We start from the raw sequence: 25172 nt of genomic DNA, 5'->3' as shown, positions 1-25172 counted from the left end.
CTACAGCGCAATTTACGGTATAGTGGGCGGAGAAAGGCGCTGATTACCCGATGAACTACAGGTTTAGTAAATACAACATAAGCTGAAGTATCACAGCATGGGCTTTCTGCGGGTTGGACATGGCGCTGATAACGCTACATTTGCAAATGTACGTACATCTGGCCCTGTGTGTCTTAAGGCTGAGAACAAACACACACACTCATATGCTAAATAACCCACTCATTCACAAACACAAACATCAAACAGCAGATTATCCGAAACATGCTCAATGCAGTGTTCCCACTTTTTTTTTTACAATGACTTACAAAGATACATAACAGCTACAAGTGTATGCACTATACAGGATTTACCCCTTTTATACTTTATCGACAGGAACAGCCACCCACAAATAGATAAACAAAGCATCAGGCTGAACAACTGTTAAATTTACTCAGGCTACCTGCCTGCGTGGCGTGAGCGTGGCATTTCTGTTGCGTATCAGTTGCGTGGCGGCTGCGTGGCATTTTCTATGTCTTTGCACAACAGAAACGTGTCTGACGCGGCAATGCTGCTGCTAGCCTGATCTGTTCACATGTATGTTTCCCATAAACATAAATATATACTTATTTGATTACAGCAAAGACAACGTCTGCAGTATTGACGGCAAAATAGGCTACAGAATATTTCGTTCTGTATTGACAGGTGCAATATTTGAAAATCGCTAATTATTTATTATTATTATTATTATTATTATTATTATTATTATAAATTACATTTATATCTACATTTATGTCAAAACCTAGAGACTTTCAAACATCAAAATGTCATTCATTAAATGTATTCGTGTCGGTCCCATTTCTAGCATGCACGCGTTTTCGGCGCCTGAGACGTGCGCGTCACGCAGGCAGTGTGCAAGCTACCTGCACCTGTTAACATGGGAGCCGAAATAAAAACACGGACACACCACGAAGCTGACACGTTCACGCCATGCAGGCAGTGTGCAGGAGGCCTAACAAACAGCCATGTTGTTAGTCCCTCTCGCTCTTCCAGTCTCTCCACTGCTGGCTGTTCCAATTTAACAGGAGAGAGGAGCGAGAGGGGTTAGGATCGTGACCGACCTCTGGTGAGCTGTTACCACCACCATCTTCAGCCAGAGAGGACATTATTTCTTCAGCTTCTTCTTGCGTTGTCACCCTGGCGGGAGGTGTGCTAACAGGGCTTGCAGCAGGTGAATCGGTTGTGCTATTAACGTCATCGCTACAAAATTTCTTAGTAAAACCAAAATGAATTAAACTGCTTTGTTTTCTTTTTGCCATGGCTATATGATGCTAACTTGCAGAACTGATTTCAAGAACTTTGCGCGCCGATTAATGGCCTCCGTTTTTTTTTTCTTTTTTTCCTACGTATCTTTGAGTTAACATGTACTAAACATGAGTTGAATTTGCACCGGAGCGCCGCCACGCCTTGATGCTCATGACAAGAATAGCATTTATAGTTATCTTTATTAAAGTGAATTAGGTTTAAATCCCCGTCATACATGAATGAATGATATTTTTGCAATTTTACACATAATAATCCACGATGATCACATTACACAAAACTGAAATTGCACATCAAAATGACACATTGTCAATGAGACCCCCCAAAATTTCACAAATCACGTTTTCAGGGGAGCTTATTCAGCTCCCCCTAGCTCCCCCGTAGTTTGCACCCTGGCTCAATAGTGGTATATCAGAGAGCTTTTAAATAGGGAGATGGCTCTCTACATGACTCTCTCTCTCTCTCTCTCGCTCTCTCTGTTTGTTGTCATGCTACAAGCATCTCTTCGACATTTATTGTATACTGACACTTCACTGGCCTACAGGCTTCTGTCCTCCCCTGCATGATTCTACTGTCAAACACGCTCATCCCAGTTACTTCCAAAGCTAATGAGCATCTAATACACTATTAAGTGGGGTTACAGGTTACACAAAAAGCCATTAGAAAAGGCATATCTACTGTGTAGTATTTTCCCTCTGCTCTTTATTAGATTTGGGGAAATTTACACTCCAGCAACCCCAGCCAATAAAGTCTTAGAGTTAACATTCAAAAAGCCTTCTCGCTTGTTACATTAAAAGCGAACGATACTGTTTAAAAATATGAACAATAAAGCATAACTTGCTAACCTTTGTCTTGTTTGTCCAGGTATGTCAGCTAAGCAGCCAAACAGTGTAGTATGAGATTGACTACTGATCTTTTTTTCTTATCATACTTATAATGCTCAGACTAACTACTTCTACACTGCAATACTAGAACTGTGTCTTTATTTCCATTTCTTATAAAAAGATAAATAAATGCTCGTTAAGCACCAAATCATGAATGTATCAACTTTCTTTTTAAGATGGTTTTACAGGGATCTTGTTTTAAAACAAGGAAACATTAACAAGACTAGGTTGAAACCTAGTATATGGTAGAGGTGTTGAAATTAATCAAATAATCGATGCATCGGGATGCGGACATGGACGATGCTGCATCGATGCAGTGGCCCACCATAATCTATTATAATGCAATGACGTTGCTCGTTAATTTTCCGGCCGCGGCATAAACATTCAAATGAAAAATAACATTCTCTAACCCATTTCACACACACACACACACACACACACACACACACACACACACACACACACACACACACACACACACACACACACACACACAGACGAGACCGGCAGACACACAAACAAACAAACACAGACACACACGCAAAACGGCTGAGCAGATACACGGGAGAGTGGAGAAGATCGCAAATTTGAAGAAATATTGCAGTTAGCATATTTGAAGGGTGTGATTTGTGTTTTTTTTTGTTATTCAATCTGGCGGCTACAAACGGCTAAATATTATTTGTACATTTAAGTTATTGTTCAGTAAACAGTACCTTTTTTGTTAAAGAGTTGTCTAGGGTCAGTTATTCCAATACAGCACAATAGATTTGCTGGCTAAAAGTAGGGTGGTATATGACTAATCCAAAATAGGTAAACTTTCGTGGTAGCTACCTTAAAGAAATGAACCCAAACACTTCATCATTCCAGTCTGAAGTTACGTATTGCAGCTTGGGCATTGCACTTGACAATGCAAGGTTGTCAAGTCAAATATCCTATATGGCTTTAATAGAAAAATGTATTTTGAAGCATCGTGATGCATTGTGATGCATCAAGATATCGAATCGAATTGCTGACCTGATAATCGTAATCAAATCGAAAGATCCAGAAGTAAAGAAAAGCAGGTTGCCTGGCAACAGTAGTAAACACATCCATGTTAAACACCCACGTACCACGAAACATTACAAGTATCTACTCTAATCATTAACAGGACTGTTGTTTATCTCCAAATCGAAACGACTGCCTGTAACACTGGTAAGAATACTTTCCATGAAGCCGTTAGCTTTGACAAAACGATCTCTCATGCATTTCCACACTCTCCAGAAAAATGTTTCTTCTTTTCCCAGTGTGGTGTCTCTCTCTGACCACATATTTAAGGCTGTTTGACTCCCTGTGGTCTGTACATGAAGAATCATACAGATGTTTGTAGAGGCGAACCTGCTCTTTCCCAGCCGACCGTGTTTAATTGAAAGTGCAGCACACGCAGTGGGCACATAGTTACAAAAATTCAGAGGTGCACGACCACGCGCTGCAACAGCTTGCGGAACTTTTGCGCTGGAAACGACAGCCGTGGTGACGTAATTTTATGGCATGCATACCTCGCGCTGGGAACACTGCGGCTACCATAAACTAAGCTTTAAACCTGCATTCTATCTAATTTCCAGCAGGGGTGACTCCACTGGTTGCAAAAAGAAGTCTGTTTCTTTAGAAGTCTATGGGAAAATGACCGTTCTTCTCTCTTGATTTATTATTACCTCAGTAAACATTTATTTTTATAATTATGGCCTCAATCGCTACTTTCAAGTCTTCTTCAATAAAACATGTTTATTTTGTAAATGATGGTATGATTTATTTTATAATAAATGTTTATTTTATTATTATTTTTTTTTAAATTACATACATTGTATGCTAATGCACTTTTAAACTTTAACTCTTAATGGATGGGTTGGCTGTAAAACTGAATTGCCCCTTGGACTAATAAAGTTATCTGAATCTGAATCATGGCACTGTGTACATTAAACCCCTGTGAACTTCTTGTTGGGCTTTGTCCATGTTTTTATCTTAAACCTTGACCCTCTCACTGTGTGTTTTCACTTCATCAAAGTTAATTTGAACATTTTGGTTGCCTGAAAATGTCTTGTTTAGCATTCTGTCAACCAACCAAGCTAGCTAGCTACCGCTAGCTGGCAACTTAAGAAGAAGTTGTTAAATTTGTTGTACTGCCATACATGAGGATGAATTGCGGCAGTACCCATAGGTTCGCGTTTACCCACTACAGAAGGGTTGAAAATTGGCAACTTTCTCGGTTTAGTTTTTAGCTTAGCTTAACGCATTGCAACCCTAAACACCACTGCCTTGGTTGCGTCATCCTCCCCAGCACAAAAATTGGCTTCTGCAGTGATATGACTTGGGCGTGGCCAGCGGGCTCTATAGCACCCCCAAACACACGACATGGTTCAGATAAAGTTCCTTTGATGCTTTCATCACATTGTTCATTGTTCTCATCTTTAGGGACATATATAACTGCGAGCATTGCGAGACTATACAGCGATTTGGACATAGTTGCTCCGATATTCACAAAAGTTGGTACCCTCATCATTTCGGACATATTTCCAATTTGCTTTAATTAGTCAGCCATTTTGAATTGTATGTGTTTTTCATGTATTTTATGCACATTCCATCGCAGTCCTTCTAGGGGGTTTATCAAATTTGTCTCATTTTTGGTTGGTATAATCATCCAACCAGTGATGTGTCGCTGTTTTTTTTTCCCTTTGCTACCAAACTTAAATCCCCGACTGTCTGGAGCTCTATGTGGTTGCCTGGAAAAGGCAGCCGCTGGTATACAACCTTTTTTGTTTGTTTCATTAAACATGCCCAAATTCACGAGTATGTTGAAAATTACTACAGACATCCCTGCTCTTACGTCGTCTCCATTTAATATTAGTAGTCTTGCATTGCCAGACCTATCAACACAGCGATGTGGTAGCGCTGGAGTGAGTGAGTGGTGGAGTAAGTGAGTGGTCAAAGTAGAGGCTGTAGAGCGGTTTAATTTCCTATGAATTCTTCACAATAAAAGTCCCCTGTTATTTTATTATAAAGCAGCAAAATCAAGAAATGTTGGGTCTTCATCAGCAGTAACCTAACATGACTCCTATAAGGGAACATGAATCGGACATAGAAATTTCAAACCACAGAGATTCAGTGAGAAGCTACAAACGTACTGAGAGCTGAACACACTAAGACTTTTAAAAGGTCTTTCTCTCCTGCACAGGTCCCGGCACCCATCACTAGATATCCTTATGTGGGCAGTGCTTTTTCATTAACATTAGTCATCGCATGTTTCTAATGTATGATTTATGTCAGAGTAACAACTGATATTTACACACACACACACACACACACACACACACACACACACACACACACACACACAAGCAGCCTATATGCAAACGGAAATGATGTACGTGTTTATTTGCATATAGAGCGGGGAAGTGAGATTTAATCACAAGTATTCACTCAGGATGCATTTGAGGACACAAATGTACTTATACAGTCAATGGTTGGGCAGCAACAACAACCAACAACAACCGCGTATGTATTTAAGAAGTAGATCAGATAATTGATCGCGGAGGCAAAGACGTCACTAGGAATTTGGGAGGAACAACTTTAGTTACTAGCAATTGTCAAAGATATTTTATCGATATGAATAAAGTTATAAATATTGATACAATTATTTATATTAATACATAATAATGGGGAACCACCCTGGACTCAGGGACCAATAACTGGGGTGTTTACCTAAAAATGCAGATATTTACTGGATCTCACATTTATTAGGTGAACAGCGAAGGAGTGAATCCGAGTACTGACTGTGATGTTCTCATTTGGTGTTTGAAATGACCAGACGTTGGTTAGTAATTAATATGCTTTACTGTGATAACATGTTCAGGCAGGTCACATACATACAGCCGTCGACTACTGATAACTGACCAGCTCCCCCCCGCAGGCTTAGTGCCAACATTCTATATCCAACGTATAACGGCAGTCGTACCACAAAACGTCACTGTCGTAAACATCATACTAATGTTGTTATGGAATGTGCATCTTTGGTCGCTGTGATCATGGAGCCTTTGACTTCTGAAACAGCGTATGGCTTGCTGTTGAATGGGGTAGTGAGTTTGTTGTGCTTGGGTTGTTGGTGAAGTACTTTGTCACCAGGGGTGAATGTGCTTGGCTTAGCCCGCCGGCGCGCATCTGAGTTGGACTTCATCTTTGCTTTTGCAGTCGTGTCCCGCTCTCTGATGGTGTGATCCGTGTTGTCTTCGCAGGTTGTGGTGATTAACGGGATCTTTGTTTGGATCTTGCGCTGGAACAACAATTCTGCAGGTGACGCTTCTGTGGTGCTGTGTGGTGTGGCGTGGTACTCACGGAGAAACGTGTTGAGTCTCTGTTTCCATGGGGTACTCTGTGTTTCTGCCACACGGGTTGCTTTTCCAAGTGTACGCATGAAGCGTTCTGCTGTTGCATTTGCTTGAGGCAAGAGAGGTGTTCCGTGTTTTCGATGGTGAAAACCTAGATGGTCTTCAAACTTGGAAAACTGAAACTCACAATTTCAACAACTGGGTAGTGGGAGTATTCATCTATGATGAATAACAGATACACTCCAGTTGGAAGTGGGCCATAAAAATCTGCACTGATGTTGTGCCAGGGGGCTTCTGGCAACTCTGACATTTTCAGAGGTTCTGACTGTGTAATAGGTGTGTTGGCTTGACGTGCTAAACAGTTCTTAACAGTCAGTTCTGCTTTCTGGTCTATATTGGGAAACCAGACCTTTGACCTGAGCAATGTCTTAGTCTTTACAATTCACTGGTGTCCTTCGTGGGCTAGCTGTAGTACTCTGTGCTCAAGGGATGCAGGAATGACGATTCTTGTACCTCGCAGGATGATGTCATCGGTGTGGGACACAGTGAGCTCCTCACTGATCTGTCAGTACTTTTTCAGTGTTGCAGCATGTTGGGTGTCGCCTGTGGTTCTGTGCCATGTGTTGTCTCTGATGTGGGTACTAACCTTTTGCAGGATTGGGTCTCTTAGTGTTTCATCTTTTATCTCAGTGAGAGTCATAGCTTTGGGTGTGGCATACTCAGTCACAAAGTTTACATACTCCTCTGCTACTTTCATCGCTCTTGTGCTATGCTTTTCTGCATCAGGATGGGATGACGGGAGATGTAGTCAGCAGGGTTGTCTGCGCCTTTCCTGAATTCTACCTTGAAGTTGTAGAGCTGTAGTCTCAGTCCCCACCTCTCGATCCTTGCATGTTGTTTTGAACGCAGGTTGTTCCATATGACCTCTAGGGCTTTGTGGTCAGTGACAAAGATGAAAGGGTTGCCATACAGGTACAGGTGGAAGTGTTCACAACTCCACACAATGGCCAATGCTTCTCTTTCAGTTTGTGAGTAGCGTCTTTCTACGTCGCTGAGAGCACGGCTGGCATATGCTTTGGTGTGCCTCTCTCCTTTTTCATTCTTTTGGTAGAGAATGGCACCTAGGCCGACTGGACTAGCATCTACCACAAGCTCTGTCTTTGGCTGGATCAAAGTATGACATTACTGTGTTGCTGGTCAGGCTGTCTTTGATCGTGCTCAGGGTTCCAGTGCCACGGTGTGTCTTTCTGGTCAGCTCACGTAGTGGTGCAGAGATGGAGGCAAAGTCTTTGATAAAGCGAGCACAGTAGTTCGCCATGCCAAGCAGACTCCTGACTTCGGTCGGGTCTTGTGGATCACTAGCCTGCTGAATGGCAGCAACTTTTTTGGGGTCAGCTGACCCAGCTGAGAAAATTAACCCAAAGAATTTGAGTTTAGCTTTGTTGAACTCACATTTCTTTCTGTTGAGTGTGAGCCCCCTGTCCTTCAGTCTCTGGAACACCGCTCTGAGGCTGTCGTCATGGTCTTTCTGTGTTCTACCATACACGATGATGTCATCACTCAGATTTTTTACTCCTTTGATGCCTTGCAGAGTCTGGTGGATTGCATTCTGGAACACCTCCGCCGCTGAAGATATCCCAAAATTCAGGTGCTTGTAGCGTCTCAAGCCAAGGTGTGTGGTGAATGTTGTGATGAACCTGCTGTCTGGGTGGAGTTCTAGCTGATGGTAACCGGCAGTCAGGTCAAGCTTGGAGAAGACTGTAGCTCCATTCAACTCGTGGATTACGTCGTCCATGGTGGGAGTGATGTGGCGTTCACGTTGAATGGCAGTGTTGGCCTGTCTCATGTCGACACAGACTCTAACCTTGTCCGGATCCTTTGGCTTGGGTGGTGTCACAATGGGGGAGACCCATGGCGTAGGGCCTGTGACTGTCTCGATGACGTCATCATCCTCAAGCCGTTTCAGCTCCTCTTCGACTTTCTGTCGGATGTGAAAAGGCACCCGCCTATGTGGCTGACAGGTTGGCTGGATGTCAGTGTTAATGTGAAGCTTTACTTGAAAGTCTTTCAGCAAGCCAATGCCTTCAAACAGCTCTGGGTATTTCTGTACTAGCTCATCTGCTACTGTTTGGCTGGTTGGAGCAGATACAGTGTTGATAATCTTGATGAGGCCTAGCTCTTTAGCTGTGTCGTAGCCTAGCAGAGAGCAGCTATCACCCTTCATTACATAGAATTCGGCCATGGTTTTTCTATTGTCTGTCTCTGTGCTACATGTGAATGCACCGGTTATGGGCAGTGGTTTGGTGTTGCCATATGGAAATATCTTAATATCAGCTGGGCTAAGCTGTGGGCATGGTCTCAGTGTACTGAGGACCGATTCACTAAAATCAATCATTGCTGCAATTTTCACACCATTGAGCCTAATGTGTGTGCGTGGTTGAGTAGTATTCCTGTTGCTACTGGCAGCAAATACATAAGCCTCATCACTACTAGACGAGTCCTGTGTGGTACTATGTGTTGTGTTGGTGATGTTATACCCTTTCTTGTGCATTCTGTGTTGCTTACTGTTGTCTCTGTGTTTTGTATCATAGTCCTTTCCAGGTGTTCTTTGCTTTGATCTGCACTGCTTGGCGAAATGGTTTAGCTTCCCACATGCTTTACAGTCTTTTCCTTTTGCTGGGCAGTCTCCGTCGTGCGGATACCTTCCTCCGCAATTCCTGCATTGGACGTTGGGCTTGGCTCTCCCGGCGCGTCGGCTGGTAGCTGTTCGCCCGTTCTGATGCACCGCATTCACTGATGCAGCTACACCCTGTTCCATGCCGGCTGCTTGTTGCTCTGACAGTTCCAACGTTCTCCCGTATTCGAGAAAGTCATCCAGGCTGTCGTCGGGCTCTCTGAGTGCTCTTCTGCGCAGCCTGGTTGAACTGCAGCTTTGGATCAACTGTGCTTTAATTTCGTGGCTGACGTCTGTAAATTCACAGTTCTTTGCTAGCATGCGTAGTCTGGTACAGTATGTGTCTAGATTTTCGCCCGGCTGTTGCACTGCTTTTCGGAACATATATACTTGATACTGGATGTTCTTTTTAGGCGCGAAATACGTGCCTAGCTTCTGCTTAACATCTGCAAATTTATCTTGCTCTGCTGCTAACGTGTCATAGATATCATGCACACGCTCTCCTGCCAAATGCAGTAGCAATGCTTTTTGCCTAGCATCTCCGGTAATGTTCACTGCCGTAATATAGTTCTCAAACCTTTGTATCCATTTTGTCCAGCGCGGTCCTACTGAGCTCGGATCCGTTTCGGTATCAAAAGTTGGCAGAGCAACAGTATTCCCAAGTGACTTTTTTTTTTTTTTCTTCTCTGTCTGTTTTAGCAACTCGATGTCCTCCTCAGGTTAATGTTCAAACTAGCCACTTGTGGTCCTCCTGCTTCAGTGAGCAAAGTCCCTTTCTTCGTCTTCTTTTTTTTATTTTTTATCCTCGTCGCCAATGTGATGTTCTCGTTTGGTGTTTGAAATGACCAGACGTTGGTTGAGTAATTAATATGCTTTACTGTGATAACATGTTCAGGCAGGTCACATACATACAGCCGTCGACTACTGATAACTGACCAGCTCCCCCCCACGGGCTTAGTGCGAACATTCTATATCCAACGTATGACGGCAGTCGTACCACAAAACGTCACCGTTGTAAACATCATACTAATGTTGTAAACCTTAAACGTTACACTGACCTACCGTAACTAGCTGTTATTACAACACATATACACAAATAATAATCACAGACAACTTTTTTTTAATTTTAAATTTTTTTTAAATTTTATTTAACTTTAGCGATAACGATTAGTAATCAATGCTAACATGCTATCTGTGAATTTAAAGAGTGCCGTTAATTGCCAGTAAGGGCGTGTAGATATGTGTGCGAGTGTATGTGTGTGCATGTGGTTATGAAAAGGGAAAGAGAGAAGCAAACAAAGCAGGCAAAGCAAAGAAGATAAAATTTAATTTGCCGGTTGGGAGACAATTAACAATCCTTTCATCAACTCAGAACTTCGTTTTGTATCGCCGGAGCTCTGATTGACAAAAGAACTTATTTACTGTATCCACAATAGCATGTAACTTAACGCGAATAGGTCCCAGCAGTGTAAGACACAAATAACACAGTGATTAAGGCACTTTAACGCAGCACTAAATAGGGACTCAGTGGTCCAAATGTCACAATAATACAGTAAGACTTATAGGCTTTCAAACCAAATGCGGTTTGCACTCTTCTTGCCACTCGGTTCAGCGCATCTACAGCTCGCTGCACCCAAAGTTTAACCAGTTTGAACATTGAACATCAATCTTTCGCTGCCCACCCTTGCCCACCTTATTAGCATTACCACGCTTGATGGGTTTGAACTAGAAAATGTGGCGGTGTACAAATACCTAGGTGTCTGGTTAGACAGTTCCCTCTCCTTCCAGCAACACATAAACCACCTTAAATCTAAAGTTAAGTCTAGGATTGGTTTCCTATTCCGCAACAGGGCCTCTTTCACTCATGCTGCCAAACTCGCCTTGGTGAAAATGACCAATTCTCGATTTTAGTGATGTCATTTACAGAACTGCCTCAAACTTTCTCCTGAAAAAACTGGATGTTGTCTACCATAGTGTCATTTGTTTTGTGACCGGAGCCCCCTATAACACCCACCACTGCAACCTCTATGCATTAGTTGGCTGGCCCATGGTCATCGCTTAACTCACTGGTACCAACTCATTTACAAATCCTTGCTAGGCAAAGCCCCGCTGTACCTACGCTCACTGGTCACTATAGCCTTACCCACCCGTAACCTGAACTCAAACAGTTACATCTCCTTGGTCACGCAAAAAGTCCACACCTCCTTTGGCCGCCACTCCTTCCAGTTCTCAGCTGCAAATGACTGGAATGCACTCAAAAAACCCTGAAACTCAAAACCCTTATCTCACTAACTGCCTTCAAAGTACGTCTGTCTGAGCTCCTGTCCGATCACTGTACGTGCTAACTGTTTTCCATCATTCATGCTCTGTTTTCGCACCCCCTTATTGCATTATTGCATTCCATTATCCGTTGCCACTGTCTGAAAGGCCTTTTACACAGCAATAGAGCTTACAGAGAGAACACATTAATTAATTGTTCTTTGCCCAGAACTACGTCTCTTGGAAAACCGCTTTCTGTAGCAATTTAGGTGTGTTTTAATCTGTCCGATTCTTCCAGACGGTTCCCCAAGTTGGACAATGACAGGCCATTGGGTTGCTTGTCAGCCAGTTTAACAGCAAGCTGGTCCTTCACTGGCAGCAAAGGAAACAGCTGAGTTGACTTGACTGAAGAATGAGCAAGGGGCTTAGGAGATATCCAATTCTTTTGTGAAGAAGACAGCGGTCCGTCTCTCATTTCTGCAGGCGAGATGAAATGGCTGATTGCACAGCCAAAAATGAGTTGCAGTGAATACAAAGACTGAAAGTCTGTTACTCGTCCAGCGAGGTGAAGTAGGTCGAGCAGCTTCTGCAACTGCAATAGAAATAGTCGGCTTTTATCCCCTGGGTGACGTCACAGTGACTCCCCTGAGGTTAGATGAAATGGCTGATTGCACAGTGATTCCCTGCGATGTACAGCCAAAAAGTAAGCCAGTGATGCTGTTTTCAACCAACTCATGGAGCCAATGTTTGATGAGCTAGTTAGCTACTGCTAATAAAAACGGCTAGTGACAGTTGTCATTCCATTTGGGAAATGAGAAATCAGCATTACTCAGACGGAAAAAAAAAGTGGAAAAGTGTTCTGTTGCCGGGAATTTTTGAAAGTCACTCCGAGAAGGAACAGTCAAGTAACACACACACACACACACACACACACACACACACACACACACACACACACACACACAGTGCGTGGCACTATCTTTGGGGGGACCCATCATTGACATAATGCATTCCCTAGCCCCTTACCCTAACCATCACAACTAAATGCCTAACCTTAACCCTTACCCTAACCCCAACCATAACCTAATTCTAACCCTAATCCTAAAACCAAGTCTTAACCCTCAAAAAGCCCTTTAAAGTTGTGGGGTCCAGCATTTTGGCCCCACAAAGCTGTCCGGACCCCACAAGTATACTGTATTCCTGGTTTTTGGACTCCACAAATATAGTTAAACAAGAACACACACAAACACACAGGGGGAGGGAGAGCAACTTGTGAGTCAGGAGGTGAACAGATGTTCAAATACAGTGACTGTGCTTTCATCAACCCACTACCTCCATATCCCAGGTGGAAAGACAGAACACACACACACCCCAAGACATTGCACAGGGTGGAAAAATACAGAAAGAATAGCAGGGGGTACGTGCTAAAATGAAAAACTTATGTAAACAGGAAGTAAGTAAGTAAGTGTTCGTCTGCTCACCCAGAATTTGATCAGGTAGAAAGCGTTTTGCGGGCCCTTGCCAAACAGCTCCTTGAGGCCGCCCTTCTTCTCGGGGAACTTGTCGTATATTTGCCTGATGTCCACACACTCCAGCAGGGGGTCGCTGTAGCTCGGGCTGCTCTGGCTGATGTTCACAAACAGGTGCTTGTTATACTGAGGGGAGGGAAAACTTTGAATGAGGCAAGAATGGAGAAAGAAAAAGTGTACAAACGTGAGCTGATCTCACCCTGGGTAAAACAACAGCAAAAGAAAAACTGACAGAAGCAACACAGCATAGATGGATAAACAGATCAGAGGGGAATTCCTTAATTCATTCAGTATGTTCCGTTTGGTATTTTGCCCACTACTACAAATCAAATCTTCCCTCGAGAGACAATAAAGTGCTGTACTGAACTGGTTTCTTGCTCTTATTGACAGAATCAAACAGGACAAGAAACATGAGTAGTCAAGAGACCACACAGGTTGTAGCAACATCACGGTGTCCCCACATCTCAGAAATGAAAGGTATCCCATAAAGGTTTTGACCACTACTGGCACTATGGAGCACTGTGACTGTGATTATGCTGCTCTTGGAACATCAGCAGCAGGAACCAAAGTTTTACTCCTGGCTGAGAGAAGCAGCTTCCAGCCAGGTGAAGAGCTCCACTGCGCTCTGCCTTACACTGTGACAGTCATGGATGTCTCTGGTGACAGCAGGCTCTCTGATTTATGATTTGCCATACAGGCTAATGCTAGACTAGGCGAATTGTGTGAAATGGTGGGTTTAAAGAAGTCACATTTCAGCATGATTCCAGAAATAATCTAGATGTTGCAATGTTAGTTTACCTTGAGTTGGGTCGAGGCTACACGGTAACGTGAAATTTGACAGCAAACAAACCTATACTTCATTATTTATATTATTAGCCTATTCCCATAGAGGCAGCAGATTAGACTATTAGGCCTATTACTTACTAGCTGAAGTAATTTGATTATGACCTGTTGAACATTGAAGTCATTTAAGTTGTATTGTTTGCATGTACTTTTTGTGTGTGTTTTTTTAAATAGATGAAAAAAAAAATTAATTTGCTCTTGCTGATGCTCTTGCTGCAGGGGGTAAAAATGATTATAAGGTTGATCCATGCCACAGAGACAGAGAGAGAGAGAGAGAGAGAGAGAGAGAGAGAGAGAGAGAGAGAGGCCTATAGCAGAATTTTAGAATATTATGTTAAAATTACACAGACCGATCACTAAATTAGTAAAATAAAAAAAAACTGTGTCACAGCGTAGGACAGCACAGTGTTCCCGCCAAATGACTGACAACTTGTTTGGCTCATTATAACGTTATCTGTAACCAGTGTCGGGTGGAAAGTAAGCTAACTTCGTTAGCTAACTAACAATAACGTTAGCCAGGGGCCACAGTGGGGGCTGCTTGGTCCCTCCACTTTTGTGCCGAGACACAGCGTTGACAGCCCTGGAGATGGACGGTTTAGCCATTTTCCAAACGCTGTTTTGTTGTATGGTGTCATAGCAATGACTACGACTCACGGCCATTGATGTATTAAGAGAACACCGCGCGCTGACGGAGTATGTCCAGTTCAAAAACCACAGACGCTTAAACCGATATTAGCCCGGTTAAGGTATACATGGAGTAATACACCAGTTACTGGAAGAGTTCTCTACCTGCCTCGGTTAACCGAGTTATGAGAACTCCAATTTTAACCGGGGTAAGGTGTTTGAGAATAGAATCGCTTTTCTAAACTGCATGTAAACGACGGCATCTCAGATGCTTTGCATAATAGAAATGTGGCATGGGAGAAAGCTAGGACATCTAGGTCAATCTCTAACTGGGAAACCTTTAGACTAACTAACTAAGAAACCATTGCATTAAGCTTATACATAAGGCTAAATCAGATTTTGGAAGGTGGAGAAAACCCTGAAGAGCAGTACTGTCTTTGCATTACTAAAACAAATATCATTGGACACAGGGCCCATTACTGATAAAAACACAATTGTTGATGCTTTTAATCTCTACTTTATTGAGGCTGGCTCTCTTTTTGAAAGAACCACTACTACTGCTAACCATTGTGCAAATACTGTATAGATGGAGCGAGTGACAACCAAGCATTTATGCAAGACAACTTCGATGTTAATGTGCAGGGTTTTTCAATGACTTCTTTCACTGTGAATGAGGTCCTTGATGCTTTGTTGATCCTTGATACTAAGCAGGCAACAGGGGCTGATGGGCTGGACCCAGGTCTGTTGGTTATTGCTGCTCCATTGATCTCTGAAGCGTTAACATATTTTTTATTTAACAATAACAACGGGGATTATCCCAAAGGTATGGAAAACTGCCTGTGTGCCGCTTTTACATAAGGGCGGAGACACTAGTTATCTTGATAACTATTGGCAACCTACCACTATCACTGGTATATAGACAGTATATATGAAAATTGCATTCTGAATATCAATCTGGATTCAGACCTTGTCACAATACTATTACAGCTACTACATTACTTGTTAACAATATTGTCAAAGCACTGGATGAAAAATCATGTTGTGTGGCTTTGTTTATTGACCTATCGAAAGCTTTTGATAGGGTTAATCATGCTATTTTGTTGAGGAAATTGTTATCATTGGGTCTGGCTAGGGACACTTGCTTGTGGTTTAAAAATAATCTGAGTGACAGAACCCAGGCAATTGTGACGGATGGTATAAAGTCAAATTTCCTAGCAGTTCAAAAGGGAGCTACTTAAGGTTCGATTTTGGGTCCGTTGTTGTTCACTCTCTATATTAATGACATTTGTAACACTGGAAAAACGTAAATATAATTTTTATGCTGATGACACAGTTATTTAAGAGAGGGCTGTTGTTCACCAAGGTGGCGCCAGTGTATGTGGCCGTCTGGTGCAGGGCAAACTGTTTGTGATTTTACTGTTTGTGTCACTGTTTATGCAATGTATTGACTCTCTGCTGGTTTATGATCGCCAAACGCTGCTTGACTACCGTCTCGCATTGTAGAAATTGCCCAAGTGTGATTGGGGTGGTCAGAAAACTTCTTCTCCCTCTATTCCTGCTGAACATACCTGCTCACCTCATATGCAATCTGGCTTCCCTTGTCCGGAGAAGTCGCTCTAGACACTGTGTGAAACGCAGCGGCCAGCTGGTGAAGCTAAAAGCCTAACTAGCGGATTATCCTGCCCCTGGAACTCGTCGTCACTTTTGTTCGCTTAAAGATCGCTATGTTTACTGGCGTGCCTTGGATCCTGCCAGGCCTTGGCCTTGGATCCTGCCAGCATCTGGATGGTGCCGACGTTCACCTCGTCCTCGTACAGGCGGCATTAACCATTGACATCTTCGGTTGTTGAGTCATGTAACCCGCACGGCCAGTTCCCCTGCTCCTGTCAGAGCTGCCCTGGTCAATGCTAGATCGCTGGCGAATAAGACCTTTATTTTAAAGGACCTCTTTTCCCGGGATAACTTGGATTTCCTATTCGTGACTGAAACTTGGTTGAATGTTGGTGAGTCAAGCTCTTTTTCTGAAATGTTATCACTTGACTGCACATATTTTAACTCCCTGAGGACTACTGGTCGAGGAGGAGGACTTGCCGTTATTTTTAAGGATAAGTACAACTGCAGGCAGTTGTCAATGTCTACCTTTTCGAGTTTTGAATTAACAATGTTTGAATTGGGCAAATCTCAGCCCGTTCTGTGTGCACTTATCAATAGACCTCCTAAATACAACAAGAACTTCATCGGAGATTTTTCTGAATTATTGTCTGAAATTATGCCGAAATATGACCGGATCTTAATTGTAGGAGATATGAACATTCATGTATGCTGTCCTACGAATCTGCTGGCTAAAGATTTTTTAAATCTTATCGAGGCTTTTAACCTTACAGTTTGTAAGTGGTCTGACACAGATCCATGGCCACACATTAGACCTTGTTTTGTCATACAGTTTGCCTATTTTAAATATCGAAATACACGAAGCTGTCTTTTCTGACCATGCACCTGTTTTATTTGACGTTTCCCTTCCCAGCAATACTGTTAAGCAATGTGCTCCGCCTCGTCTCTGCAGGATGATTAAACCTGCCACTGCTGCCCAATTCTTCAAAACGTTTGTTATTATGGAGACTATAGGTTCCACCGCTTGTCCTTGAACCTTGGATGAATGACTTAACTCGAGCTGTTAGGCAGAAGTATAGGAAAGCTGAGCACCAATGGAAAAACATAAATTGCAGGTATTTTACAATATCCTAAAGGATAGCTGGCGTAATTATCAGAGAACTGTTAAAGCTGAAAAGGCTAAATACCTCTCTGATGTTATTGAAAAAAATTGCCATAAACCTCATGTTCTTTTTAGCACAATCAACTCTGCTCTTCATACAGCCAATCCACAAAGAAGGAAGACCCTTCCGTTTCCACAGTGTGTGCAGCAGTCTTCATTAAGTTTGAGCCTGTATCCCTCTCGGCCCTTAATGATATTGTTACACATTTAAAACCTTCAATTTGTCCTACTGATATTGTCCCACTTCGTCTTTTTAAAGAGGTGTGGCACACTATTGGACCAAACATCCAAGCAATCATTAATAGCAGTCTTACTTCTGGTTATGTGCCACCTTGTTTTAAAGAGGCAGTGGTGCAGCCCCTTATCAAAAGCCAAATCTGGACACCTTAGTTCTTGTAAATTATCATCCGATCTCTAAACTTCCTTTTATGTCTAAGATTTTAGAGAAGGCAGTTCTCGTGCAGTTACAATCTTTTTTAGATCTGCATGGTATCCTTGAGGTGTTCCAGTCTGGCTTTAAAGCATTTCATAGCACAGAGTCTCCACTTATAAAAGTTTTTAATGATCTTTTAATCTCAACAGACTCTGGAGATTCTGCAATCCTTATGCTTTTAGATCTCACAGCAGTGAGCAATGGTTTAGATCAAATTTACAGAGATAGTGTTCAAAGTTAGTTTTGGTGGCTCTACTTCACCCACATGTGGAGTTCCTCAGAGTTCTATTTTGGGGCCGATTCTCTTCTCCCTTTATTTGCTTCCCTTTGGATCCATCTTAAAGAAGCTCACTATAAGCGTATATATATATAAGCGTTCACCATACCTAGAGATTGGCATGGGGTACTTTCCATAAAATCATCTCTCAATGCAATCAAACCAGCTATTAGGCTAACTGGAATAAAACCATGCCAATCTCTAGGTATGGTGAAGGGTATGTGATGATGTGGGGCTATTTTAATTCCAAAGGCCAAGGGAACTTTATCAGGATGCATAGTATCCTGGAACCATGAATAACTGGCCTTTAAAAATAAAAATCTGCCTGCCTCTATGGGAATTTAACATAGGGGTGTACTTACTTATGCCCCCTGTAGTTTAAGGAAGAACATTTATTTATTTACGATACATTATTCATTCACAAAGAAAATTGGTGTCCTTAAAGATTGATTTTTCCATTTTTTTTTTAATTAAGGCATTAAGATCAATTTCCTAAAGATGATTTTTATATTATTCTTTTTAGTCAACTTTAGCATGGGTGTCCTAATTTGTTCACATGACTGTAGATGATTTTAAGATAAGTACCATAGATGGTTCTGTAATTGAACGTGGTACCTCTTACAAATACCTTGGTATCTGGTTAAATGGATATCTTTCCTTCAAAACACATATTGCTGACGTGGTAAAGAGGCTAAGAATTAAAATTAGTTTCTTTTACCAGCATAGAATTGACATTGTTAAAAGTACTTTTATGTCAGTGCTGGACAACAGTGATTTACTGTATATGCATGCACCAGCCTCTGTGTTAAAACCTTTAGATGCAGTCTATCATGCAGCATTGTGTTTTATTACTGGTTCCAATTTTCGTGTTCTGTACACTACACTAGTGGGCTGAGACTCGTTGGTCTATAGGAGGACCAGGCTTTGGTCGATGTTTGTCTATAAGGCTATAATGCATAAGCTTCCTGACTACCTTAGCGGACAATTAAATAGGAAAATTGGCGGTTACCAAACTCGTTCCAAAGATTTGTTGGTACTGGAGGTTCCTTGGGCTCATTCAGAGTTGGGAAAAACTCCATTTGTAAACAATGCCTCTTTTACTTGGAATGAGTTTCAAAAGGAACTGAAGCTAGATTTCTTGGTTTCCACTTTGCAATTTAAAGCCATGCTTAACGAACAAATTGTTGTTGAATGTAATTGTTATTTCTGTATTTTTTTTTAAGATTATTTTTTGGGCTTTACCGCCTTTATTTGACAGGACAGCTAGGTGAGAAAGGGGAGAGAGAGAGAGAGAGGGGGGAAGACATGCAGGAAATCGTCACAGGTCGGACTCGAACCCTGGACCTCTGCATCGAGGCATAAACCTCCAAGTATATGTGCGCATGCTCTACCCACTGACTACCTGACCCAACCTGGCCACATGTTTCTGTATTTTTTTTAAATGATGCTGTACATAGGGCTCAGCTGTGAAAGAGACCTGTGTCTCAGTCTGATCTTTCTCTGTATAAATAAAGGCGGAAAAAAAAAATTTAGAAACATTTGGCTATTCATTCATAATGGTTAAATGGGAATAGGCTATACAGAACGTAGGCTACACAAACAGAGAGAGAGAGAGAGAGATCAACAACCCCTCCCACAGTCTTCCTCAGTTCTAATATGATATCCCCGTGAGATTCCGAAAGTTAACATTAACACATTATAAACTACTTCAAGGGTGTTTATTAAACTGTCTTGGTCCACAAATGCTCCCAAATAGCCAAGTTTAAGGTGCTTTTTGGTAGATATAAGGCTGGAATGTCAGTTCCCTCGGACATTTTTTACAGCTCTTCTTCTCAGTGCTTCAGTTGAGTGGCCCTTATGACAACAGAGTCTATTTTAAAATCAACATTGAACAGTTCGAGGTTTTTAACTGTCCAAACAGTTGCAACATGATGAATGCCAGCTGTCTGTGAGCCCAAGGAAGAAAAACGACAGTAAGTCCACATTGTGGCAGGATGACAGATAGACTGAGCAGAGAGAGAGATAGAGCTTTACAAAGGTTATTCATACTAGGATACACACAAAGGGCTTTAATGCTGTTCTCTGCTGTGGGGTTATCTGTCATCTCTGTTTATGACACAAAAGGGAGCGCTTATTGTAGACTGGTGCTGTGTGTGTGTGTGTGTGTGTGTGTGTGTGTGTGTTACTCACTGCCTCCTGGTCCCTCTGTGTCTCTAGGAAAGATGCAAACTCTACCAGTCGTAGTTTGGTGGTGCCAATGGAGCGACCCTGCCACGCTGGTTCTCTGTGTGTTTGGGCTGCATTGGGAGGCTCATAGCCTAGACAACACACACACATAAAATCATGCTATTTAACAGGGTTAGCAGTAATGCTAGCATTATTCTTTGCTACAAAAGTGTAAAATGTATGTCATTACTGGAATTGAATGGACAAAGCCTGACTGAGGTCAGGGTGCAGCACAAAAAGTTAACAAAACTAGACGTAAGGGGAACAATTAGGGATGCACAGATGTATTGGCAGAACATTTTATCGACCGATATTTGTCTCATTGACTGCCATTGGACTATTGGCAAATAAGATGGCATTCACCTATGGCAGTGGCCGATGTTTATGTGTTGTTTTTTTGGTCTGACTCGGATGACAGTCTACTAGCATATGCTGCTACTGCAGCTGCTGACTCAAAGAAGAAGCCAATGATTGGATACGATGCTGGCATGATGTATGATGTAAAAGGGTCAAAGGGTGCCCTGCGCACGTGTGGTTTGGCGAAAGAAAATGTCGGCCACATCGGAGAAAGATCAGCGATATAAACCGGCACCAGCAAGACTCAGTCCTTGATAACCACAGCATTTAAGAAAGGGAGAAAATACCCCACGGACAGTCCCAAAGTTAAAGGAATTACTAACAAGGTAATAGAGTTCCTGGCATTACATGACCAGCCGTCCTGAAGAATACACACAGCCCAGTAGTCGTGATTTAGCTGAGAGCAGTGTTGCACTCTAAGGATAATATATTGCTTTTGTAATGGCTTTTACATTTACATTTAATTTATGTTTACCACATTTTCTCTTTGTCTATGTAGCCTAAGTACTGAAAGATTATTGTCAGAGTAGATAACATTAAGTGCATATCATGCTAAAGGGGCTTTTGAAGCAGTTATTTTTCATGTGAAAGAATTATATATTAAAGTTGTTTCATAAATTTGTATGATTGAATTTGTGCACAAAGGTGGTGTAATGAAGGGATGAATGACTTTAAAACAGTTCAGTTATTTTTTATAATAAAGATTTATTTGTTTCCCTGTCACAAAAGGGAAAAACAACTTTGTTTTTTGTAATTGTTATTTTAAACATTTTTGGTTTATCCCTAGTAACAATGAAACAGTGATACAGTGAATTCTCTTGGGTGCTGACTCAAAACTTCATGCACATACTTGTGTCGTGATTTGTATCACTAGGTAATGAGTAAGGGGTCAGAAAGTAATACGTACAGAGTTCTATATCACAGATGGGACTAAGCAACATTTATCAAAGTCTATCCCAGTGCTGGTTAACTGCCTGACTGTGTGTCCAATGTAGGTAAAGTGAAATTCTAAACAATTTTTGGTGCCCACCCACCAATCAAATGACAGTACCGACTTTGTCACTCAAAATTCACACGTTAGGACGTTATCACACATGTACAAAATCTGTTTTGTTAATTACAATTTTGACCAAGTAAACAAAAGGATATAAATGCTAATTTATTAGCGAAAATAGTTAATTTTAAGTTAAACTTTAATGGGTTTAGAGTAGATACTGTAAGAAGTAAGGCAAAGTAATTCACTAGTGATGTAAGAAAAGTCAGAGTGACACCTTTTCTGTTTTGTCCTCTTCACAATCAACCCTCAGGGGCACTGGAGACCCGCCTGCCCAGAAAGAGTCAAATACCACCCAGTAGAGAGCCAGTGGCCTAAATGGCAGCAGAGAGGACCACCTGTTTGCTTTACGGAAAGGAGATAATAGTACAACAGTCTCTCTCACCTGAGATTGTGGGGGTCCCTGCTGTCTGCACATTGTAGGCTTGCTGAGAGAACGGCTTAATACTGAGAGAAACAGAGACACAGACAGACAGACAGAAATTTACTACCATTATCATCACCAACACATGGTCATGTAACAGCAGCTGGCAGAAACAGAAAGGGTTTGAATTTGTAACACAATGATCCCCACTAGCCACGTGAACAGTAACTAATGTAAGATAATAAAACTGCAGGCAGGGCTCAACACAAACTTTTATAAGTGGTTGAAGGCTGGCAAACAGGCATCAGCTTTAGTTGCCAAAACTGAATCTATGGTTGCCATTCTTAATCACCTTATCTTTTGAGTAATTAAGATATTATGCAGTTATACGTCAGCTTAACAACAAAAATGGGAAAATTCTTTAATAAAAGAATAAAAGCTTTATTGGAGTAACCAAACTAAATAATTTTTTATGTTGTTTCCAGGGTCAAACCAGTTAATTTGCTTCTCCATTGTCTCTAAAACAGCCTGTGCACACGCAAGTAAAAAGTACAGCATTGTCTGGTTCCGGTTCAGCAATATTTAAATATCACTAAAGCAACCCAAATACTAAAAATGTATTTATTGCTATCGCTATTTTTATATATTAAAAAGTAGCGTCATGACGATACTGGATTTTCTAACTTCAATGGAATACCTAAAAAAATATCAATATTCTATACCATAGGGAAAAAATGTAACACACGTTGAGGGCAAATGTTTTTAGATATTTATTTAAAGATCAATATATCAAGGCCATAATTTTGAGGGTTTTTTTTAACCTTTGAGGATGCTGTAGCTGGTCAGTTTGGAGTGTTGAAGCAGCAGAGTAGCAATGTGAATTCAGCAGCTATTAGTTTATTTCCACAAAGCATAGGTAATATATACTGTACCTGTAATTATAAGCACACGTGTCATTCTTTGTTAAGCATGCAAAGTCAAATGGATTTGTTTGTTAAGATAACGTTGTTGATATTATAGTGATGGTAATTTCCATTTTGTATTAGCATTGAGCTAACGGACTAAGGCCTAGTTATTTACCACATGGTTGTAGCAGTTATGCTGTTAGAAGTTATTTCAGCATTATGCTGCCAAACCACATACCAACGTTCAGGGCGGGCGGAATAGCCATAACAAAACACCCAAATTATTATATTCAACTGGAGCAAAGGAGAGAAGTGACAAGCAGAGAGTAGACGGCACCGTGAGGGAGAGGAGGTAGGGTGGGCACCGCACTGCAATCAATCAATTTTATTTGTCACATGAAATCTTACAAGGTACAATTCCAGTGAAATGTTATCCCATCAACTCCTTAAACTTGTGCATGATTTATCATAAAGCAGAATGTAGCTGTCAAATCGTCACCCGGTTAAATGGTGCCATTGGCACTCCAGAATCCAGCTAATGTTAAGTTAAGAAGTTAGCAGAGTCGGCAGGATACTGGCAAGTTTAATTCACGATCCTGATGAGTGACTCATAGCCACATGCCATCACCGTCCAACATCAACTACATAAAGCACAACTAATATTTGTAAAAGAGACAAATCAGCATAAATTCTGCAGAACTGATTCTGATTCTGCGCCTTCTATTAATTGCAGCGGTGTATGTGTCAACCATAGACTGTAGGGGTCAACCATAGACTGAAGGTGTCAGCCCCCAGGAAGTGCGCCAGGCTTTGAGGCAAGTGGCCAAACAGTGGAATTACAACACCCGTTACATGATGCCCACTGGCCCAAAAATACTTTTTCCCATAGACTTATATGGCGAAAGTACAGAGCCCCGGAAGGGGCACGGCGAGATTTTTTCAGGGGACTACTTTTGCATTCCCTCGCAATATGTGTTGCATTCCAGCAGCCCACAGTGAGAGATACACTCACGTTGGATACTGGACTAAGCGCTGTATGTGGGGGCCTGGTTGGATATATAGCCTACAGTCCATCAACAAATACTGTCGTAGTAGTGATACAAAGAAAGAACGTTAGTTCAGGGACGGAAACATGAAAATATAGCCTGCTTGTGGTTACAATCCATGACAAGTCTATGGCTTCAATCCTTTCAGTCGCTTATGTTCTTTTTTTTTACCTATAATAGTCTACATTCCTGTACTGTGTGGGACAAATCCGTTTCATCACATCAGATTTACCTCAACAATATATATCACGGTCTGGTATTAACTATTGTGTTATTATGTAAGGAACGTGTGATTTAGCGATCAGATGTGACCTGATTTTGTCTTAGTTTATGGTAGTTTTCTTCTAATGAGCAACACATGACACATTTAAACTTAGAAAAAGGCCAAATAAATGTATTGTCTTCGGAGCTCTCAGGGTTTTGTCTGACTAGAGGCTTTGCCCGATATGGCATTACATTCTTATAATAACAGCCTGCTGTCTAATGAAGCTATATGCCCAGGTTGGTAGCATGGCGTCTACTGTAACACATTTGGGATCTCACAGCATAGTATTTTGATTTCAACTTAGATACATTGGTGTCTAATAATAATGTACAAGTATAAGGATCTCCTATTGGCAAGTATAAGGATCTCCTATTGGCTTTCAAATATGGTATAACAGTGTCTAATAGCCCAAATGTTGGGTCTATTGTGGCCAGTGTTGGGTGTAACGCGTTACAAAGTTACAGTAACGTAACTACTTTTTCGGGTAAGAAGTAGTGTAAAGCTGACAACCTCACAGATGAATGCGGAGATGGCCTCATACATACACGCAGCGGACCGCTGTGGAAATGTGCCGGTTGCACGGACACGCAAGGATTTCCAGAAAAGAGGCTGCATGTGTCTACGACAATGCACAGACCATCGTGGCTGCGCGACCGGTACAAGTCGATACAGACATTACATAGTATACACTAACACCGTGTAACGCCGATGACCTGCCGATGTGCATTCAACCTGCGCTGGACTCATTCATAATGAATCAGCCGTCACTCTGTGAGTAGAGAATCCAGCCTGCAGTGTAGTTCAGACACTTCACTGATAAACCATAGATTGGCTTTATGGTCAAAGATAGTTTTTGTATAATTAACTTCAGTCTCTGCCAGAGATGCCTGCTTTTAAAAGTAACGTAAAAGTAACGAGTAAAGTAAAAAGTTACTTTCCATAGGGGGTAACTAAGTAAAGTAACAGATTACTTTTTTAAAAGTAACTTCCCCAACACTGATT

General features: G+C 41.7%; 1 protein-coding gene across 1 annotated transcript in view; it reads right to left on the bottom strand.

Moving 5' to 3' along the window:
* LOC144522551 (transcriptional enhancer factor TEF-1-like) overlaps positions 1-25172 on the bottom strand; it is an 81009-nt gene that overhangs the window by 9715 nt on the left and 46122 nt on the right. The window contains exons 7-9 of the mRNA XM_078257721.1: positions 21976-22037; positions 20144-20271; positions 12956-13129 (exon numbers count right to left, since the gene is read on the bottom strand). Of these exons, the coding sequence (XP_078113847.1) occupies positions 12956-13129; positions 20144-20271; positions 21976-22037 (364 nt within the window). The remainder of the gene's footprint in view (positions 1-12955; positions 13130-20143; positions 20272-21975; positions 22038-25172) is intronic.

The sequence above is a fragment of the Sander vitreus genome, chromosome 8, assembly GCF_031162955.1.
Source record: "Sander vitreus isolate 19-12246 chromosome 8, sanVit1, whole genome shotgun sequence".
NCBI classification, from domain to species: Eukaryota; Metazoa; Chordata; class Actinopteri; order Perciformes; family Percidae; genus Sander; species Sander vitreus.
Note: the sequence above shows the minus strand (reverse complement) of the source record. Positions and strands in the feature narration are given on the sequence as shown.